At 45.5% G+C, this 23,367-nt stretch overlaps 1 protein-coding gene across 1 annotated transcript in view; it reads left to right on the forward strand.

Moving 5' to 3' along the window:
• The first annotated feature begins 1,390 nt into the window (after positions 1 to 1,390).
• TTL (tubulin tyrosine ligase) overlaps positions 1,391 to 23,367 on the forward strand; it is a 35,207-nt gene continuing 13,230 nt past the window's right edge. The window contains exons 1-5 of the mRNA XM_083433133.1: positions 1,391 to 2,256; positions 17,299 to 17,377; positions 21,463 to 21,695; positions 22,723 to 22,858; positions 23,010 to 23,279. Coding sequence (XP_083289259.1) covers positions 2,100 to 2,256; positions 17,299 to 17,377; positions 21,463 to 21,695; positions 22,723 to 22,858; positions 23,010 to 23,279 — 875 coding nt within the window. The 5' untranslated portion in view covers positions 1,391 to 2,099. The remainder of the gene's footprint in view (positions 2,257 to 17,298; positions 17,378 to 21,462; positions 21,696 to 22,722; positions 22,859 to 23,009; positions 23,280 to 23,367) is intronic.

The raw sequence follows: 23,367 nt of genomic DNA on the forward strand, positions 1-23,367 counted from the left end.
GTGCTGAACACCCCTCAACGCGGACTTTATTCCCAGTGCAAAAAAGATTCTCCCCGCTTCTACTCCGCTTCTTCCCTTCCCTTCCATGCCTCCGACACCGTAACTACAGCACAATCACAATGGCAAGTGGCCATTGTCAGCCTTATGCTCCACAAATTCGTCTAATCTTCTTTCAGAGCCATCCAAACCGGTGCCCGTCGGTACATTAAAGGTAAAGGGACCCCTGACCATTAGGTCCAGTCATGGCTGACTCTGGGGTTGTGGCGCTCATCTCGCTTTATTGGCTGAGGGAGCTGGCATACAACTTCCGGGTCATGTGGCCAGCAGAACCTTCTGGTGAACCAGAGAAGCGCATGGAAACATTGTTTACTTTCCCGCTGGAGCGGTACCTATTTATCTACTTGCACTTTTGTGCTTTCGAACTGCTAGGTTGGCAGGAGCAGGGACCGAACAACAGGAACTCACCCTGTCGCAGGGATTCGAACTGCCAACCTTCTGATCGGCAAGTCCTAGGTTCTGTGGCTTAACCCACAGCGCCACCCGCGTCCCTTATCGCTACATTAGAGGATGGCAATATGAGAACAGGCCTTTTCTGCGATGGCTCCATTTGTGGAATGCTCTCCCCAGAAAGGTTTGCCTGGCATCTTCATTACATATCTTCAGGCAGAAACGTGTCTCTTGAGCCAGGAATCTGGCTGATTCTATTGCTTTTTTAAAATGTTTGTGGGTTTATTTTTGTTATGCATTCTGTATTTTCATTTTCTATTTTTCTTATACTGTATCTTATAACTGCAGTGTTGCAAGGGGTCCCAAGGATCATCTGGTCCAACCCTCATAACGCAGGAGTCTTTTGCCCAATGTGGGGCTCGAACCACAGCCCTAAGATTGAGTCTCGTACTGTACCGACGGAGGTTTCCCAGGCCACTATCCCAGCCCTGTTGTGAACCGCCCCGAGATCTTTAATATGCAAATTTAACAATAACCATAACATTTTGTGGGAGTTGGATGAGATTATCCAGCCGGCCACTGGTGGTAGCAGCACGATGATGGGTTTGCTCGTTTTTGGGCGTGCGTGTGAGAAAGAGAGAGGGTGCGTGTGTAGCAAGGAGGGCCCCAAACCCCATTGTCTGCACCCAGCTTGCCGCAGGGCACATATTTGGAGATGCTGCGCGCCTCTGCTACAGCTCCTCTCGAACCGGCGCAGAGAATCGGCCCCCTTTGCACTTCTGATCCGGAGCGAAAACACACGATCGCGCACTCGCACACCGAATCAGCTCCGAATCAATCGCACCCAAAGAGTTTGGGAACAGAAAAGACAGGCAGGCAGACGCGGCGAGGCGTTTTTTTCCGGAGCCCGGCCCCCTTTTGCTCCCTGACCCCTGCGCTCCGCGGCCCCGGATCACGGCGGGGTGGAGCCAAGATGGAAGAGGAGCCGCTGCCGGAGGGGGAGAGGCTGCCTCGGTCTTCCCAGAAGGCGTTTCCTCCTCCTCCAGAGATAGGCGTGCGCCTCTCTGCAAGGGGCAGCGGCAGTGAAAGTTCGGGCTTGTGAGAGCACCTCCTCCGCAGGGGTGACCATGGCCCTCCGGGGGTCGCTGGAGGGACCCGGGGGCCGCTCGGCCGCCGCTTTTTGATCCGGCTCCTGCTGCTGCCTTCGGCGCCTTCCTCGCGAGCATGTAGGAAGGGGTGCCAGGAAATGCTCGGGAGTCCAGCGCTCGAAGGGAAGGTGCCCGGGCTCTGATCCAAGGAAGGCGCGCGCCCGGATCCCACCCCCGGCCACCCTCCCCGGTGCCGCGGAACCGGAGTCAGACCCGGCGGCAAGCCTCCTTCGCTGCGTCCTCTCGGTTTCACCCCCACCGCCGCCGCCCCTAACTCGTTTTTGAGCCTGGCAGGGTGGATACGTCTCTTGCAATGCCGGTTGGGATGGTTTTTATTTTGGGGGGGCTAAGAGACGGCGGGGCCCCCACGCCTTTTTAATCCATGGGTCCAAGGCTTGCGCTTTGATCGGGCCAGGTGGGGCGGGGGAGTGGCGGCGCGTTTTGCGCCTCTATTTATTTATTTATGGTTCATTTTTAAATATACACACGTATACATATATAAAGATGTACACGTTTGTGGCACGGGATGAGAACAGCAGCGTCTACGCGGAAGTCTCCAAAATCCTGCTTTCCACCGGACAATGGAAGAGGCTGAAAAGGGACAACCCCAGGTTTAACCTCATGCTGGGGGAGAGGAACAGGCTGCCGTTTGGGAGACTGGGTAAGCGAGCGATGGGGCCGACAGTTATCCGGGCAAACGAGCTGGGGTTTTTTGCGCTCTCGAGCATCAGGTTTCCGCGCAACACTCCTAACGCTGCGCTTGGTTGTATGAATGGGCGCGCGGGGGAGGCAGCCGGCTGCGTTCGAAGCGATACGGCGCCGGGTTTCCTCCCCCTAGACCCGCTTCTTATGTATGCAACTGCTTAAGTTTGGGTGCCCAAGGGGAGGGGCGTGAGAGAGAGGGTCTGTCTGGCTCGTGGCGCATATAACTAGAGTTGGGTGTTGGCTACTGCAACCAGGGAGTGACTTGACTGTTTGGCAAGTCCGCTTGGGGATTTGCTTTTTCGTGGAGGGGTTGGAGGACAGAAAGTAGCTAAAGTAAATGATATACTGTACTAGCACAGCGTCATAAAATTGGCATCCCTTGTACCTTCACCTCCTGATATATTTGTTATTAGTGTTTTTTAAAGAACCAAAGGATTGCGGCAATTGTGAAACTAATTTGGACTGGGGTGTTCCTCTTGGTAAGGATAATGATGTATATGGTTGGGTCTCAATCACAACATAATGCTGAGAATCACATTTCTATGGGAATACTTAGATTTCCGCCCCACTCCCAAAGGAACCACTGGAGAGCAAACTTATATGGCAGCCAGTCCGCCAGTCCCTTATTAGGTACTGAAATGTAATTTTTGCCATTTCATATTAGACTGTGGTTAGAAGCAACCACAGATCACCAGCAAACTGCCCTTTGGCAGGCTCTGTCGTACCTTGACCATTTTTTAAAAAAGACTGCTGGACCTCCAAGTGTTCAGCAAAAGTGTTGGTGTGTGTGTGTCATTGTTGATGATAAAAGTAACAATAGTGCCTTTTATTGAAGTGACATGGGAAGGACTTTTCCTAAGTTGGGAATAGTCTTTGGGAAATAGTAATTAAGCTGTGTGCAAAAGACGGATGAATCTTAAACAGTTGTTGTATCTTTAATACAAAGACCCAAACACTTGGCAAAAAGAGTTTAGCTCACTAATCTCCTCTATTTGAGTTGTTCGTGGTTACTGGTTGACTAACTTTAAAGCTGATCCACACTGAAAGCTGATCCACAGACCTCTGGGTATAGGGTGGTATATAAATTATTATTATTATTATTATTATTATTATTTATTTATTTATTTATATGATCAAAAACGAATGACACTGCAAATTTCTGTGCTGCCTCTTAATTTTGTGTAATAGTCTTTATTTTCTTCAGTGGGGTTATTTTTAAAATGCCATTTGCGGACTCTTGTGAGTCAGGCTGACAAGACATTTGAGCCTCTTCAGCCAAGAGAGAATAATGTGCTTTTGGAACAGGTGGCTTCTTCGAGAGATGGATTCCTGGGAGGAGAGAGAGCATTAGGGGGATGTAGGAATAGTGGAGACAACCCCAGAGAGTCCAAAATACCTGGAAGGCACATGGCGAAGGACGAGCTTCATTGGTTGACTTTGGGGCAGGATGAGCTTTGGGAGGATGGAATAAGTCCTGGATTATTATTTTTTAAAGCATAGAGTTCTTTGTACTTGGGAAGAATTGCAGAAATGGCTTGCTCATAACAGCCCTGGAAAGTGCATCAAGGATTCTAGTAGGCCTGAAGCTAAGCATGAGTCAGTAGCTAAAAAGGCTGAGTCAGGAGGAAGTTCCATAGTTTGACTATTCGCTTCACAAAGAGGTACTTTCCTAAATCTTCCAACATTCATTCAGCCTCCTTGGATGCCCACAAAGTCCTAGTGTTACAAGAGAGGGAGAAAAAAAAATCTCTGTCCACTTTCTCCATGCCATGCAGAATTTTATAAACTTCTGTCGTATCACCTCTTTCTTTTCTCCAAACTAAAAAGTCCCAAATGCTGCAATCTTCCCTTGAGAGGAAGTGAGAGCCAGTGTGGTGTAGTGGTTAAGAGCGGTAGTCACGTAATCTGGGGAACCAGGTTCGCGTCTCCGCTCCTCCACATGCAGCTGCCGGGTGACCTTGGGCCAGTCACACTTCTCTGAAGTCTCTCAGCTGCACTCACCTCACAGAGTGTTTGTTGTGGGGGAGGAAGGGAAAGGAGAATGTGAGCCGCATTGAGACTCCTTAAAGGGAGTGAAAGGCGGGATATCAAATCCAAACTCTTCTTCTTCTTCTTCTTCCCGAACGGAGGAGTCTCTCCATCCCCTTGATCATTTTGGCGACCCTTTCCTGAACCTTTCCCAACTCTGCAAGAAAGGGGATTTCAGCTAAGGATTAGGAAGAACCTCTTGATGCTCATACTGTTTGATAATGGAACAAGGTGGATGACTTTGCTCTCATCAGAAGGTTTTAAGCAGAGGCTGGATGGTTCCCCTTTAGGGATCTTCGGGTGCTAGCACTAGATGGTTGGATTGGTGAACTTGGTGGATTCTTTCGACTCTTACGATTCTGTTAATCTCAAGTTTCCCAGAAAATCCAACTAGGAAAGAAGAGTCCCAGACTTCTGCCACCCTACAAGGGTCACACACAGAGCCGTGGGCTTCTTTCTGAGATAAATGGGCAATCATAATAATAAACAGGCCTATGCATGTATAGCCAATGGGATTATTCCCAAGTAAGTGCATATAGGATTGGGTACATTCATGGGTACATGAACAGGATCGTTATTTAAGCAAACCAAACAAATCCATATGTTCCATCTGTAGACTAATCCTACGGAAATGTAAACGTCATGGAAACTAGCCTTGAGGGGAGTGTGACAGTAGGATAGGCTCTGCAGTTGCTCTGCCCCCAACATACAGAAGTCCTTCTCCAAGGTTATGAGTTCCCTGCTTTGCCATTTCATCTCCTGTGTGGATCATGAATCTTAGTAATTGTTTTAACTGATGCATGAGTAAGAATAGCCGGGTTCAGCTGCTCTAGATAGGGGACATACCAGCAGCTCTACCAACTCGAGGAGAACCCACAAACTAGGACCAACTCAAGGAGCTCCCCATCCAAGATAGGTTGTATCTCTCCATCTAGATTGATCCATCCATCTAGATTGACACAGATATGGTACCTCCGTCTTGGTCTGCATTAAGGACAGTTTCAGAGCTCGGGATAGCTAACGGAGGATATTCTCATAACTCATCTCGTGTGGCCTTCTAACTGGAAGCAAAGCAGTGTGTCTTATACTGTTTGCGCATTGGATGCCTCTGCAAAACTACAACTGCTTTTGTGCTAGTGTTACTGATGGAATGATTGCAAACAAAATGCAAAGTCAGAATAGCTGGCCAGGCAGCAGGACTGGTGAGCAACAATTCAGACAAAGGAAGTTAGGACTGATTGATAATGGAACATGAGTCAGCAATTAAGGATGGTTGCATAAAATGCTAATGGACTGCATTAGCAGAAAGCTTCATGTCCAGATTTCAGGAACCAATGCTGATTTTCTTGGCTCTGATGGGTTCTCAGCTGATGCACTCTGTAAAGTTCTAGATACCACAATTATAAACAAATGAAAGATCCGCCTTGTAGCCTTGGGACTGTTCCCAGCCCAAATCCTGTTCCAACAGGGGCCACATTGTGCCTTTGTGTAAATAAAGGGTGAAGCATAGTCAGGCTATTCTTGCTAGCTGTGTTTTTAAAAGAAGCAGGTTGTGTGCTTCAGCAGTATAGAAGGGAAGACTGGGTTAAAAAAATGAAGGAAGTACAGTATAGCTATATTTTCAAGTGGGAGTTTGCAGGCAAAGCAATAAACCTGACTCCTGGAAGGCACTTAACATGGAGCTGCTCTTGAAGACAGCTTGGAAGCTTCTGCTAGAACAGAATGTGGTAGCATAGCTTTTGACTAGCGGAAACTACAGGGATTGCTTAACAAAAGCCTTGTGCCAACCTCATCGTTATTAGTTTGTCTCCAGGCCACATTAGTGGAGTGCGCTTTCCCAAAATGCTCTGGGTGTTTTCGTTGGATTTATCTTAATGAGTTGTAGGTGTCCCTGCGTATGTGCCTTTGCCACTGCAGCGTTAAAAGTGTGCTAACAGTACATGCAATTCAGGTTGTTACGATTCTCAGTACTCTGAAGGCCATATGGCAGAAAGCGACCTATGAACTTTTTATATTTAAGGGGTGGCACTGTGGTCTAAACCACTGCGCCTCTTGTGCTCGCCAAGTAGAAGGTCGGCGATTTGAATCCCCACGACGGAGTGAGCTCCTGTTGCTCTGTCCCAGCTCCTAGCAGTTCGAAAGCACATCAAAGTGCAAGTAGATAAATAGGTACCGCACCGGCGGAAAGGTACACGGCATTTCCATGCGCTCTGGCACTTGCCACGGTCCTCAGTGCACCAGAAGCGGTTTAGTCCTGCTGGCCACATGACCCAAAAATCTGTCTGTGGACAAACGCCGGCTCCCTTGGCCTGAAAGCGAGATGAGCGCCGCAACCCCATAGTCACCTTTGACTCGACTTAACCATCCAGGAGTACTTTAAAAGGTAACGGTAAAGGGACCCCTGACCATTAGGTCCAGTCGTGGCCAACTCTGGGGTTGCGGCGCTCATCCCGCTTTATTGGCCAAGGGAGCCGGTGTACAGCTTCCGGGTCATGTGGCCAGCATGACTAAGCCGCTTCTGGCGAACCAGAGCAGCGCATGGAAACGCCGTTTACCTTCCCGCCGGAGCAGTACCTATTTATCTACTTGTACTTTGATGTGCTTTTGAACTGCTAGGTTGGCAGGAGCAGGGACAGAGCAACGGGAGCTCACCCCGTCGCGAGGATTCAAACCGCCGACCTTCTGATCGGCAAGCCCTAAGCTCTGTGGTTTAACCCACAGCGCCACCCGCATCCCATAGGAGTCCTTTACCTTGTTACCTTTATATTTAAACAATGCATTAAGTGATTGCATGAATATGCCACAATTTAAGAAGGATATTGACAAGCTGGAGTGTGTGCAGAGGAGGTCAAGCAAGATGATCAAGGGTCTTCATTTCATATGTTAGTACATTCCTTTTACTCATATTTTCAGCAGTAAACAATACAATGGTACCTCGGGTTAAGAACTTAATTCGTTCTGGAGCTCCACTCTTAACCTGAAACTGTTCTTAACCTGAAGCACCACTTTAGCTAATGGGGCCTCCCGCCGCCACCGCGCCGCTGGAGCACGATTTCTGTTCTCATCCTGAAGCAAAGTTCTTAACCCGAGGTACTATTTCTGGGTTAGCTGAGTCTGTAACCTGAAGTGTATGTAACCCGAGGTACCACTGTACTATTTTTTTAAAAAATGGTTTAATCACTTTCCTTTCCTTTGCTGAACCCCTTCTGTTTGGAATTTGCACCAGTATGGTCTATAAAGCATCTCCAACAGGGATGTATGATTGATTGGCATAACAATATTAAAATTGCTATCCACCCCTTCCCCCCCACTTTATATTTTGATCTTAGCTGCATGTATCAGAGTGGTTGTTTTTGTTTTTAGCCATGCTCAGATTCATTTCTTGAGCCTGAGGGTATAGACTGCACCGCCTCACAGATGTTGTCAGACTCCAATTCCCATCAGCCCCAGATTATAACAAGGGTTGCCTTGAAAAATCTGTCTTCAAATTCAGCTCTGTGCAAGGCCAGATGTCAGGATGCGTGATTAAGCCGTACGAATGAAACTAATCTTCGACAAATCGTGAAGGAGCAAGAACAGCAGGTGACACACCAAGTGAAGAAAGAGTAATCAAATCCGGATGGAAGTTCCGCATAATTTCAAGGGAATCTTGGGCTTAGATGAGGAGCGGAATCTATAAATCTCTATGGAACACGAAGTTCAACTTGGATGTAATTAGAGAGAGAGAATGAATTATTAATATGGTTAAGGGATATCCATCCCCACTTAGGACTGCTTTACCCGATATCAGAGGCTGAAACACAACATGCTATCCTGGGATAGGGAAGCAACCTGAGGTATCCGGGCAGTCAGAAAAATAGAGTACCCATATGCTTCTCCAACAGATGTGGACAGATGTAGTATTCTTATTATGCTATTATTAAATTTCTATTTTTCTTTGGGACGCGGGTGGCGCTGTGGGTTAAAGCCTCAGTGCCTAGGGCTTGCCGATCGAAAGGTCGGCGGTTTGAATCCCCGCGGCGGGGTGCGCTCCCGCTGTTCGGTCCCAGCGCCTGCCAACCTAGCAGTTCGAAAGCACCCCTGGGTGCAAGTAGATAAATAGGGACCGCTTACTAGCGGGAAGGTAAACGGCGTTTCCGTGTGCGGCTCTGGCTTACCAGAGCAGCGATGTCACGCTGGCCACGTGACCCGGAAGTGTCTTTGGACAGCGCTGGCCCCCGGCCTCTTTGAGTGAGATGGGCGCACAACCCTAGAGTCTGTCAAGACTGGCCCGTACGGGCAGGGGTACCTTTACCTTTACCTTTAAATTTCTATACCGCCTTTCATCCAAGGATCACAGGGTGGTTTGCAAAATAAAAACACAAAAACATAGTAATAAACAAAAACAATAACCCCTGCACACAGTTTAAAAAGCCATCGATTGTTTAATTAGCCAAAGCGCTTGGGAGACGATGAATGTTGTTGCCTGGCACCTAAAGATATATAGCGGAGGCGCCGGATTAATCTCCCTGGGGAGAGGATTTCACAAACAGGGAGCCACTGTAGGAGAGTCCTGTTCTTGTGTTGTCACCTAGGAGCCTCAAAGGATGATCTCAGGGTCTGGGTCAATTCCTATGGGGTGAGGTGGTCCTTGAGGCATTGGGGTCCTGAGCCACTTAAGGCTTTATAGGTTAAAAACAGAACTTTGAATTGGGCCCGGAAACTAATCGGCAGTCAGTGCAATTGGACCAGAATTGGTCTAATATGCTCAAACCATCTTGTCCTGGTGAGTAACTTGGCTGCTGAATTCTGCACCAGCTGAAATTCCCAAGCCGTCTTCAGGGGCAGCCCCGCGAAGAATGGATTGCAGTAATCTTAACCTAGAGGTTAGCAGAGCATAGGTAACCGAAGTGAGGCTATCCCTGTCCAGATATGGGCACAGCTTAGCCACCAGCCAAAGCTGATGGAAGGCAGTCTGTGTCACTGAGGCCACTTGAGCGCAAGTGATGGTAATGGATCCTGCTTGGCAGGGGGTTGGACTCGATGGCCCTTGTGGTCTCTTCCAACTCTATGATCCTTCCTTCCTTCCTTCCTTCCTTCCTTCCTTCCTTCCTTCTTTCTTTCCTGCTCTTTATCCGAAGATCACAGGGCAATTTACAATAAGTATCCCCACTAGCAGTAACTACTTTCCACTAGCAGTGCCTCAATCTTATCTGGATGGAGCTTCAGTTTGTTAAATCATAGAATCATAGATTGTAGAGTTGCAAGGGAACCTGTGGACCAGGGGCCAGCAACCTTTTTCAGCCATGGGCCGGTCCACTGTCCCTCAGACCTTGTGGGGGGCAGGCCCCACAAATAACCCAGAGATGCATTTTAAATAAAAGGACACATTCTACTCATGTAAAAACACGCTGGTTCCCGGACCGTCCATGGGACACCTTGAGAAGGCGATTGGGCCATATCCGGCCCCCGGGCCTTAGGTTGCCTACTCCTGCTGTGGATCATCTCATCCAATCCCCTACAATGCAGGAACATGCAGCTACCGAATCTGTGACCTTGGCGTTACCAGCACCATGTTCTACCCAACTGAGCTACCCATCTCTCTCATCCAGTCCCTTAACCGAGGCAAGACACTGGTCCAGCACTTCCACTGCCTCACCTGCAGATATAAAGGAGAAATAGAGCTATGTGTCATCAGCCTATTGCTGGCAACGTACTCCAAAACTCCAGATGACCTCACTTAGCGGTTTCTTGTAGATGTTATTTATATATACAGTGGTGCCTCGCAAGACGAAAAGAATCCGTTCCTTGAGTCTCTTCGTCTAGCGGTTTTTTCGTCTTGCGAAGCAACCCGATTAGCGGATTAGCGCTATTAGCGGTTTAGCGGCTATTAAAAGCTTAAGGGATTAGCGGATTAGCTGCTAAAAGGCTATTAGCGGTTTAGCGACTTAGAAAAAGGGGGTTGGGAGCGAATAAAAATCGCAAGAATCGCAAGACATTTTCGTCTTGCGAAGCAAGCCCATAGAGAAATTCGTCCTGCGAAGCGCATTGAAAAACGGAAAACCCTTTCGTCTAGCGGGTTTTCCGTCTTGCGAGGCATTCGTCTTGCGGGGCACCGCTGTATATATTAGTTTTTTAACATAACATTTTCAACAATTATTAAACGTACTTTTATATCTTGTACACTTTTTTTGACTTCCATCCATCACATCTGAAATTTTTCCAATCTTACCACTTAATTTACATTTCTTACTTTCACTATTACATTTAAATATTATAACTAATGTCTCTCTTCTTTCTCTTCTTTGCAATATTTCTCCTTACAAAACGTCTTGTAGTCCTACTAGCGTAATTTGTTGATTACAGATGCTCTTCAAATAGTTTGTATATTTCTTCCAATCTTCTGTAAATCGCTGGTCCCGCAGGTTTCGAATCCTTCCTATCATTTTATCCACTTCTGCGTAGTCCATTAATTTTGTCTGCCATTCTTCTTTCGTCGGTATTTTTTCTTGCTTCCATTTCTGGGCCAACAGTTTTCATGTAGATGTTAAACAGCATCTTAAATTGAACTTTGTGTCCCTTTAGAGATCCAAGATTCTCCTTCTTATCTAGCCTGAAATGATTCCCTTGCAGTTCTGTAGATTTGCCTCCGGATTTCGTTACTCTCATCAGTTTAGTTCTACCCTAACAGTTTAATAACCCTTCTTGACATCCGGCCTCGTGCAGAGCTAAACCCAAAGGCAGATTTCACAGAAACCCTTGTTAAGATCCCCCTCTTCTTCGGCAATTAAAAACACTTGGATAACTACTGTGTGGGCTCAGTGGCGTATTTTTTATTTTGTTCCTTGTTTTAAGCACCAGTACTTCAGCTCTGTCAATGCCCCCATTGTTGCCATAAAAAAGAGCTTTCTGATCGCCCTCCACCACCATCTGTGGGGAGGAAAGCCAAGAGCTCTGTTGAATATCCTTTGTCAATGGTCTTTGATACAATTCTCAACGTGAATATGTTTGATGAGGGAGGCTAGCGTTTTCAGAATATTTTCCTAGGCCTGCCCCACTTTCGCAAGCATTCCCCACTTGGAATTGTTTTTATAGGTTCTTATCTTTCAACAAACCTTGGTGTGGCTAAGCCTGGTTCTAATGCCAAATGTACTGTGCAGTGTTGTTGTTTAGTCGTTGAGTCGTGACCAACTCTTCCTGACCGCATAGACCAGAGCACGCCAGGCACTCCTGTCTTCCACTGCCTCCCGCAGTTTGGTCAAACTCATGCTGGTAGCTTCGAGAACACTATCCAACCATCTCGTCCTCTGTCGTCCCCTTCTCCTTGTGCCCTCCATCTTTCCCAACATCCAGGGAGTCTTCTCATGAGGTGGCCAAAGTATTGGAGTCTCAGCTTTAGTATCTGTCCTTCCAGTGAGCACTCATTCCTTCAGAATGGATAGGTTTGATCTTCTTGCAGTCCATGGGACTCTCAAGAGTCTCCTCCAGCACCATAATTCAAAAGCATCAATTCTTCGGCGACCAGCCTTCTTTATGGTCCAGCTCTCACTTCCATACATCACTACTGGGAAAACCATAGCTTTAACTATACAGACCTTTGTTGGCAGTACTGTGCAGTGGGGCCCTGCAAATATATCGCTCAAGAGCCTTGCCCAATTCATCGAGAAGCTATTATGATACTAGCATCATGCATTATACATGAGAAGCCCGGTGAAAGTTCGCCCGAGGTCAGTTGAAAAGCTACATTCATGCAGTTTTACACTTCGGGACAGTTCACACCAACTCTCACTACTTTCTGTGTTTCCTCCACCTTTAAAAAAAACCAACACTTTTTTCTTTTTAAATATGCTCCAATGTGATCCTGTTGCCTTGCTAGATGTTTCAAATGCGCATTTGTATAACGTATGCACACAGAGTCAGCCTATTTGTCTGTCTAGCTCGGTAATGTTATTCTAGCAACAGTTCTCCAGGGAGCTGGAGCGAAGAAAGGTCTTCTATGTCACCTGCTACCCGATTCTTCTTTTGTTTGTTTCGAGATGCCTGGGATTAAATTTGGGACTTGTTTCTGCATGCAGAGCATGTACTCTTACTACTCCTATAAGGCCCCATTTGCACCGTACATTTAAAGCACTACTGTACTACTTACCCTAGAAACTGACCCAGAAACTCCAGCGGGTGCAGAATGCCGCGGCGAGGCTCCTTATGGGGTCCTTGCCGCGGGATCACATTCATCCAGTGCTTTACCAACTGCACTGGCTCCCAGTGGAGTACAGGGTCAGGTTTAAGGTCTGGTTTTGACCTTTAAAGCCCTATGCGGTCTAGGACCCTCGTACCTACGGGACCGCCTCTCCTGGTATGTCCCGCGGAGGACCTTAAGGTCCACAAATGACAACATTTTGGAGGTCCCAGGTCGCATGGTGGTTAGATTGGTCTCAGCTAGGGCCAGGGCCTTTTCAGTACTGTGGTACCTCGGGTTACATACGCTTCAGGTTACAGACGCTTCAGGTTAGACTCCCCTAACCCAGAAATAGTACCTCAGGTTAAGAACTTTGCTTTAGGATGAGAACAGAAATTGTGCTCCGGCGGCAGCAGGAGGCCCCATTAGCTAAAGTGGTGCTTCAGGTTAAGAACAGTTTCAGGTTAAGAACGGACCTCCGGAACGAATTAAGTACTTAACCCAAGGTACCACTGTACTGGCCCCGACTTGGTGGAACGCTCTGTCACAAGAGACTAGGGCCCTGTGGGACTTAACATCTTTCCACAGGGCCTGCAAGACAGAGCTATTCCACCTGGGCTTTGGTTTGGACTCAGTCTGACCCTTACGTTTCCCTCCCCTTATGGTCTTGATTTATCAGCTACTTTAAAATGCGGCTGCATTTTAAATTGCATTTTAACCTGTATTTTAAATTGGGTTTCCCTCCCCCTCTCTTTCCCCCCTATTATGTTTTTACTGTGATTTTCTTGGTGTTAGCTACCCTGAGCCCGGCTCTGGCTGGGGAGGGCGGGGTATAAATAAAAATTATTATTTATTATTATTATTACTTGAAGCAGGCATGAAGTCCTGCAAAGAACCTGGGGAAGTGTAGTTTGCTAAGGGTGCTGAGAGTTGGGGGGGGCTCATACTCTCCTCAAAGAGCTACAATTTCCAGAGTGGTCTAACAATCATTCCCCCTTCCCAGGGAATTCCGAGAATTGTAGCTCTGTGAGGCGACCTGTAAGCTCTCCCAGGAATCTTTGGGCGAAGACATGACTCTTTAAAGTGGAATGGTTCTGCTTTAAATGTCTAGTGCAGATGGAGCCTAAGTCACGGTAACCTAAGTCTGCTCACTACACACCATACAGAGAATTATTTAAACTATTAAACTATTCTTATTCCATTTCCACACCGCTCTGTGGATCTTCGTTTAACGTTCCCATAAAAATTCATCAGCTTGTGGTGTTTTTTTTAATCATCTGCTAATTTCTCTTAATATACACATTTAATGATTCAGTTATGCCCAAGATAGACATTTCTACAAAGCAGTTTTACCTAACAGAATGCATTTTGTATGTTAGTGGAAATAACATACAAAATGCATTATATATGGAGAAAGAATTATTATGCACACTTTCCCATAGTATGTTTGTTTCTGTTGTCGTCTTCTTCGGCGGTCACTCGTAGCCGAGTAAGATTGTCTTCCATGAATGTGGTCTTAACAGTGAGTCCGTAAGTGACTGTAGAGGCCAATTCTGAATCCACACATCCACAGTGGGGACATAGGTTTCTAGGTGGGAGTTTATCATGGTGAGGATTTGCTAAACATGCCTTCCTCTTAGCTCATTTCTCCCTTTCACCCTGAGTTCATGCTTCTTCATAATGCTTTCTGTAAAGGCTGTTCTCCAATTGGAGCACTTGTGTTTGTTTCTGCATGCATTGCTCAGCTGGTGAACTTCATTGCAAAATTCATTGAAGAGTGAATTTCAAGGATTGGCTGTATTTCAATTCCCGAATTGCTTTGGAAAGTGCAAATTATGTAGGTTTGCCTTCCAGTGTGAACTGAATCTAAGTTCTCTTTCATCCCTAGGCAAAAGGTAGATTGCTGGGTGATTTGTAGTAGACGGGGAAATCCTGCCTTCCAGATATTTAACAAAACAAAAATTACTGCCCAGCTACCCTCAGTTGAACTGCTGAACAGAAGAAACCATGGGAATGGATTTTTATGTGAAAGGACTGGCCTGCGTTCAGTTCTGAAACTCAGGACAGATTCCTGAGCTCTGAATTCTTTAATTCTGAATATCTTTTGCACCAGGGTCTGCTTGGCGAATCTTGGGGCTGTAGTATAAAAGAAAGTAGATCCCGTAAGCCTGACGTCAGCTGACCCTTGCTGTGTAGGTCTGGAAACGACTTAAGCTGCTTACGTCTCACAGAAGGCAATGGGATTTAAGCAGTCTGTCTGGGAAATTGCAGCCTTTGTATTATCAGAAATAAGGATACCCAAATCTCTTCTTGCATATGCCCAAATTGGCTTCTTCGTAAACGTGAGCACTGCACATATTAATGCATCTCTTCTTGTCTGTCCGTATCTGTCTATTGACCTTCATTATTCCTAGCTCATACACTGGATGCACTTTGACCTTATATTGTTATGCAAATTTGCCAGGGTTAAGCTTTGCCCCCATACGCTTCCCGTTTCCTCCTCCAGCTCTGGTTTTTGTTTTTGTTTTTTTAATTTTTTTTATTAATTTTCCATTTACCGAATTACCGAATTACACATATCATACCAATTAGTCCAAATTATATCAATACACACCATAAAGTCCAAATATTTTCCAGATTATAAATTTTTGTGGGGGGTACCCATGCTTCTCGATCAGCCGGAGTCCATTCATCTATATTTCTGCTGCTTTCCTGATGTTTTCAGTCCCATCTTCTCAACTCTTTGTCGTTACTCATTTTCCTTTTCTGTCACCTCCGAGTTCTCTCCACAAGTGGGTTGAAAGAAACAGTTTATATCTCTGTGTGGGCTTTTGTAATGCTCTCTCGTAAATCTCTCACAGAAATCCAATAATCAGGGCATTCGTTTGAGCAGACACGCCATCTTGTCACTCCGATGAAATACAGACTAAATGTCCGCTCATCCAGCTCTGTTTTTAATTAACCACAGTTTAGTATCAAGTCTGAACCCAGAAGCTTTACTTGAATGAGGCAACTTCAAACCTTGGTTTATCTAGCTGGCTTGTTTCAATACACTCTGGCAATATTATCCTAAACTTAGGGCAGTTGCCTATGCCTTGCTCACCTGACTTATCATTTGCCTACCTCCTGATCTAGCAATGACTGGGTAGAAAAGTTCTCCCTGTCCGCTTTATCTACACCATGCCAAATTGTATACACCTCTATCCCCTCCCTTGCACCTTTTTCAAAACTAAAAAGCTCTAAATGTCATAACCTTTCTTCCAACCCCTTGACCATTTTGTTTCCCCACTTCTGAACTACTACTTCACGCTGAAAGCTGGATGGGGATGGGGGGGGTGAATCACTCTTGTGAATGCTCCCTGTGTAAAATATTCCCTGCAAGTATAAATCTAGCACATTGCAGGGAGAGGTTCTGGGCCAGTCTGATCCCTTCTGAGCTACTTTTCTACTTGCAGGAATTTTGTGGCTTGTGGGTTTGTTTGTGTTTTTTTTTTACATAGAGAAACATTCAAAATTTAACTGGAGTGTAATAATAATAATAATAATAATAATAATAATAATAATTTATTATTTGTACCCTGCCCATCTGGCTGGGTTTCCCCAGCCACTCTGGGCGGCTTCCACAAAGACCAAAAATACGCTAATATGTCACACATTAAAAACTTCCCTGAACAGGGCTGCCTTAAGATGTCTTCTGAATGTCAGGTAGTTGCTTATCTCTTTGACATCTGATGGGAGGGCGTTCCACAGGGTGGGCGCCACTACCGAGAAGGCCCTCTGCCTGGTTCCCTGTAGCTTTGCTTCTTGCTGTGAGGGAACCGCCAGAAGGCCCTCAGCGCTGGACCTCAGCGTCCGGGCAGAATGATGGGGGTGGAGACGCTCCTTCAGGTATATTGAGGTATTATTGAGACCCACTTGCAGTTAGAAATGTTATATAATCACCCCCACCTTCTGCATGTGTATCTGAGACTTCAGTCTTTGTGGATTTGTAAAGAGATAAGAACCTTATCTTCTAAGCCGCACGATGATGGAGTGAGGGAGTTTTCTGTTCTTCCCACAATGACTGCTTATACCTCTTCAGTAAGGTGTCACTTCTGATTTGGTGCTAACTGCGGTTATTAACTCAGGGATGGTCATGCAGCCTGGGTTTAGAATGCTACTTTCTAGCCTAGGAAAAGCCAAAATCCTGCTTTCCAGATGTCTCTTGGACTACACCACCCATCTGGCCCAGCCAGCATGAGCAGTGGTCAGGGATTTGAAGTCCAAAACATCCTGTTCGCTGCCCCAAATGAAATCAGGAAGAGTCATCAGCCTGCCTTTCAGCAATGTGTGGTTAAGTACAAAAGAATAGATGTTACTGTGCTACCTTGGTTATCAAACTTAATCCGTTCCAGGAGTCCATTCGACTCCCGGAAACCTTCAAAAACCAAGGTGCGGCTTCCGATTGGCTGCAGAAGCTTCCTGCACTCAAGTGGAAGCCACGTCGGATGTTCAGCTTCCGAAAAACGTTCTCAAACCGGAACACTCACTTCCGGGTTTGCGGCATTCGATTTGTTTGGGAGCCAAGCCATTCGAGTACCAAGGTACCACTGTATTTCCGTGAGGCTTGGGCACAAGCAAAATGGCTGGGATTTTAAATTTCACTTTTGCATTCCACCGAACTGTGTTTCCGCCTAAACAAAATTGGAGATCATTTGCCTGGATAAATGTTGATCTATTTTTTAAAAAAACTTTTTCTTGCGCACACATGTACACTTCTGAATTCAAAAAGAAAAGGTTAAGATCTAAAAAAACCTCTCTCTTTCTCTTTTGTAGGTCACGAACCTGGACTTGTGCAGCTGGTGAACTATTATAGAGGAGCTGATAAGCTTTGCCGCAAAGCTTCTTTAGTGAAGTAGGTTTGGCTCTTTATTTGATTTCTTGTAACTATGGGTTATAAGGGATCCTGTGTAGCACGTTTTTGTCATTTTTTTCTGATGCTACATTGGAGGGGGCAGATAGATGCAGGATACTTGGGGGGCGAGGGGAGGAGAGGCTGGAGAAACTCCCATTATACAAGCAGAAGTCCTTGCACAGGGCTGCTACAGACATGAATCTTGCCCCGAGGATATTTACACCATTGACATTTGTATTCTAAAAAAACAATGTTTATAATCATTGTTCCTTACTGTATGTTATGAGCCTTCCTTAAAAACCCTGACCTTTTCTTGTGAAGGCGAAGTAAATTACAGTGGTACCTCGGGTTAAGAACTTAATTCGTTCCAGAAGTCCGTTCTTAACCTGAAACTGTTCTTAACCTGAGGTACCACTTTAGCTAATGGGGCCTCCCGCTGCCGCCACACCCCTGGCGCACGATTTTTGTTTTCATCCTGAAGCAAAGTTCTTAACCCGAGGTAATATTTCTGGGTTAGTGGAGTCTGTAACCTGAAGCGTATGTAACCTGAAGCGTATGTAACCTGAGGTACCACTGCACTGGGCCATTCTGCCATAGTTGTATGTCCTTTTCAAGATATATCTCTTGATAGAAATGCAAAATGTAGTATAAACAACAAAGAGATTTGTAGCACCTTAAAGACTATGGCTTGCACCCCGTAATTGTACAGTCAGTGCAAGGCTTTTCTCTTGTGTAGTGGGACTTCCTCCACCTACGCACCCCCTAAATATGTTCTGTTCTGCGTTCCCCCCCAATCCCATGGAGCAGATTTGGGGAAGGGAGGAAAGTCCCTTTGTGCAAGCAAATCCTTGTGTTGATGGGACATGAGAGCTGCCCTCAACAAATTTATTACCGCGTAAGCCTCCGTGAACTCAAGCTCACCCCTCTCCCTTTTTGCTGTTTCCTCCTAATAGCAACAAATCGCACCTTTTCCCCGGCAGCAGACCCTGCAATTTGTTCCTTTCAACTTGTAAGAATATAAAACACAAAGCGTTCTTTGAAATAATAAATGGTACTGTGACTGGAGACCTTCCTTTGGCGATCTGCTTTCAGACCTAGCATGATTTCCTTGAAGCCGCCTGACACGCCACTCTGATTCTGTGCGAAAGATGCTTGAGGGCTCGTTTTGATGTGGTTCAAACCACTGAGCCTCTTGGGCTTGCCAATCGGAAGGCTGGCAGTTCGAATCTGCGCAACAGGGTGAGCTCCCGTTGCTCCGTCCCAGCTCCTGCCAGCCTAGCAGCTCGAAAGCACGCCAATGCAAGTAGATAAATAAGTACCGCTGTGGTGGGAAGGTGAACGGCATTTCCATGCGCTCTGGTTTCCGTCACGGTGTCCCGTTGTGCCAGAAGCAGTTTAGTCCTGCTGGCCACATGACCCAGAAAGCTGTCTGTGGACAAACGCCAGCTTCCTTGGCCTGAAAAGCGAGATGAGCGCTGCAACCCCATAGTCGCCTTTCACTGGACTTAACCGCCCAAGGGTCCTTTTCCTTTATATAGTGGCATAATGTAGGCCTTTTCATGCTGCCTTTATTTGCATGTGGAGATAAGCCTTGAGGCTGTGTGACTCGTTAATTTCAAATGAGCCTTCCTTAAAAACCCTGACCTTTTCTTGTGAAGGCGAAATAAATTACTGGGCGATTCTGCCATAGTTGTGTGTCCTTTTCAAGATACATCTCTTGATTGACCTTTTGCAAAATTATATTCCACTTGGCCTTTAGTGCTAGAAATCAAGCTGGAATTAACTAGAGTGCCTTCTTCTACAACTGCATCTCAGTTTAACTCTAGGACTAAAACTGATCTTAATCCTCCTAGATTTCGACCCAAACCACCTCAGTAAAAATTTTCACCAATTACCCTTCCAGGGTTCGGAAAACCGTGAAAATTACCCTGCACTCAGTTCTCACCTGTGGCTCCTACAGGTGAAACTCGGAAAATTAGAATATTGTGGGAAAGTTCATTTATTTCAGTAATTCAACTTAAAAGGTGAAACTAATATATGAGATCGACTCATGACATACAAAGCGAGATACATCAAGCCTTTATTTGTTATAATTGTGATGATTATGACGTACAGCTGATGAAAACTCCAAATTAACAATCTCAGAAAATTAGAATATTAAATGAAAACAGAAGCTGTCAGCATATGACAGTGGCCACATCCTGGGAAATGGCTTCAACAGGCCAGCCAAACCAGGTGAGGGGAAGAAGAAGAAGAAGAAGAAGAAGAAGAAGAAGAAGAAGAAGAAGAAGAAGAAGAGTTTGGATTTGATATCCCGCCTTTCACTCCCTTTAAGGAGTCTCAAAGCAGCTCACATTCCCCTTTCCCTTCTTCCCCCACAACAAACACTCTGTGAGGTGAGTGCGGCTGAGAGACTTCAAGGAAGTGTGACTGGCCCAAGGTCACTCAGCAGCTGCATGTGGAGGAGCAGGGAATCGAACCCGGTTCACCAGATTACGAGTCTACCGCTCTCAACCACTACACCACACTAGCTCTCCAGTGAGGGAGCCGATGGGTCTCAAACCCTCAGTGAGTTCGGGGCTTCCCCTGCATGCGAAGACAGGCTCTGGTGGATTGAGCAAACGAGACCAATAGTGAGTCCAAGGATCGAGAAGGCGGTTTCTGCACGTGCTGTAGAAGGATGTGAAAGGCACATGGGGCTCTTCAGCCTGGAAAGGTAGACCATATAGGGATATCTTTAGGAGAAGAAGAGGCTAAGGGGTACCTCCAAATTTTACAGCAGAGAGATGTTGAAGAAAACGACTTTCCCCTTTCAGGAAGCCTTCTAAGTGGAGACCCGCCCCCCCATTCAGTATCTGTTGTTGTTGTTGTTTAGTTGTGTCCGACTCTTCGTGACCCCATGGACAAGAGCATGCCAGGCACTCCTGTCTTCCACTGCCTCCCACAGTTTGGTCAGACTCATGTTTGTAGCTTCGAGAACACTGTCCAACCATCTCGTCCTCTGTCATCCCCTTCTCCTTGTGCCCTCCATCTTTCCCAGCATCAGGGTCTTTTCCAGGGAGTCTTCTCTTCTCATGAGGTGGCCAAAGTATTGGAGCCTCAGCTTCATGATCTGTTCTTCCAGTGAGCACTCAGGGCTGATTTCCTTAAGAATGGAGAGGTTTGATCTTCTTGCAGTCCATGGGACTCTCAAGAGTCTCCTCCAGCACCATAATTCAAAAGTATCAATTCTTCGGCGATCAGCCTTCTTTATGGTCCAGCTCTCACTTCCATACATCACTACTGGGAAAACCATAGCTTTAACCATTTGGATTTTTGTCGGCAAGGTGATGTCTCTGCTTTTTAAGATGCTGTCTAGGTTTGCCATTGCTTTTCTCCCAAGAAGCAGGCATCTTTTAATTTCGTGACTGCTGTCACCATCTACAGTGATCATGGAGCCCAGAAAGTAAAATCTCTCACTGCCTCCATTTCTTCCCCTTCTATTTGCCAGGAGGTGATGGGACCAGTGGCCATGTGTCTATATAAACAGTTTTTAAATACAGTGGTGCCTTGCAAGACGAAAAGAATCCGTTCCGCGAGTCTCTTCGTCTAGCGGTTTTTTCCATCTTGCGAAGCAAGCCCATTAGCGGATTAGCGCTATAGCGGCTATTAGAGGCTATTAAAGGCTTAAGGGATTAGCGGATTAGCTGCTAAAAGGCTATTAGCAGCTTAGTGCCTTAGAAAAAGGGGGTGGGGAGCGAAAAAAAATCGCAGGAACTCGCAAGACATTTTCGTCTTGCGAAGCAAGCCCATAGCAAATTCGTTTTGCGAAGCACCTCCAAAACGGAAAACCCTTTCGTCTAGCGGGTTTTCCGTCTTGCGAGGCATTCGTCTTGCGGGGCACCACTGTATGTCATGCTTTTTCATTGTCTTTATATATGCAGTTGTAGTGTGAAATCGTTTTGAGCTGGTTCGTAGGAAAGGGTTCACAAAGGAACTAAATGATGGTGGTGGTGGTGATGATGATTTGAAAGGTCTTTCAACTGCAGCGTGCCCTATGGAGGGGGGAAACCCAACTCAAATTAAATCCTCGTCTCTTTCTTTAGACTAATCAAGACAAGTCCTGAATTAGCAGAATCTTGCACATGGTTCCCGGAGTCGTATGTGATTTACCCAACTAATCTCAAGACTCCAGTGGCTCCAGCGCAGAATGGGACCCATCATTTGATAAACAACCCAAGAACGGATGAAAGGGAAGTTTTCCTGGCCTCCTATCAGAAGAGGAAAGAAAGTGGGGAGGGAAGTGTGTGGATAGCCAAATCTTCGGCGGGGGCCAAAGGTGAGCAAAGAGAGTCTCGAATTACTGAGATATTTATCCAATAGATGCTAGAGCAGTGTGACAGCTAAGAGGCTGAGCCGCAAATCAAAAGAGCCACAGACTCACTCATGGTCTCAGTATCTTACAGCAAAGACGTAATAATATTGTGTGCTTTTTTTTAAAAAAAAGTATGTCTCTTTTGTGTGTGTGTGTATAATTTTTATCAAGTTTTCTATTTTAGAATTTAAAATATTAATTGACCCTAAAATGTCATTTACGTCCCCTTTTCCATGGTTCAATTTGCATATCATAAATCCCTGCATATTTTAAATAAACTAAACCATTCAGTATTCCATCAAAACTTTTTTACACTGTTGAATTTATCTTAATGCTGCCAATGTTTTCAGGTGTACACAGTCTCCCCCCCATATATTCAATAAACATTTCCCAGTCTTCTTGTTCTCTTATTCTATATGTTAGGTCCGCAAGCTGTGCATATTCCACCAGTTTAAGTTGCTATTCTTCTTTGGTTGGGACCTCGCTCTTTTTCCATTTTGACGCTAATGAAACATGGGCCGCAGTAGTGGCATACATAAATAGCCTTTTTTTGACACCTGGGAATTTCCATCAGAATTATCCCCAACAAAAGGGACACTGGTTTTTTTAAAAAAGTACTTTTAAACATCCCCCCCCCCAATTCATTATAAATCATTTCCTAATACTCTTTTACCCTTTTACAGGTCTACCACATATGAAAGAACATACCCTCAACCTCATTGCACCTCCAACACTTATCTGATTCTGTCTTATACATGTATAAGATGTATTAAAAAGTATGTTTCTACTCTGCTTTTTAGCCAAAATGGCTCCCAGAACGGCTTGCAAAGATGAGCAGTAATATTCCTCTTTCCCACAGGCTTTACACAATGGAAAAGGGTTGGAGGGGATGGAGAAGTCATTGTTCTTTTTATCTTATCACTTCTTTGTTGAGGTGGAGGCTTGCACTCGCTGTCTAACTTTTTCGCTTTTGTCTTTTCCTCCTGGTTAGGTGAAGGAATTCTTATTTCTTCGGAGGCTACGGAACTTCTGGACTTCATAGATAATCAAGGACAAGTGCATGTGATTCAGAAATACCTTGAGAAGCCTATGCTTTTAGAACCAGGTCATCGCAAATTTGATATTAGGTAAGCTCTTTTCATATTGATATTTCAGCTCAACAACCCGCTGAAGTGAAGGTTTGGTGTGAAAGGCTGGTCATTAAATCTGATTCTTCTGAACTGAAAATTTTCTTAATGGTTTTAAAAACACCGCCTCTGTATTTTTTCCAACTTCTAGAAGCTGGGTGCTAGTGGATCACCAGTATAATATCTACCTCTACAGAGAAGGCGTTCTACGGACCTCTTCCGAACCTTACAATAGTGCTAATTTCCTAGACAAAACCTGCCATTTGACCAATCACTGCATACAGAAGGAATATTCAAAGAACTATGGGAGATATGAAGAAGGGAATGAGATGTTTTTTGAGGAGTTTAATCAGTATCTGATGAGCGCTTTGAACATTACTCTGGAAAACACAATCTTATTGCAAGTCAAAAATATAATAAGGTAATGTGTTTTACATTTGTTAACAATTGTTCCTTGAAGATTCTTCCAAGACAAAGGTTACCATTATTAATCAATTTATGATTGATTG

This window comes from Podarcis tiliguerta (assembly GCF_965153285.1).
Source record: "Podarcis tiliguerta genome assembly, chromosome: 3".
In the NCBI taxonomy this organism is placed as follows: Eukaryota; Metazoa; Chordata; class Lepidosauria; order Squamata; family Lacertidae; genus Podarcis; species Podarcis tiliguerta.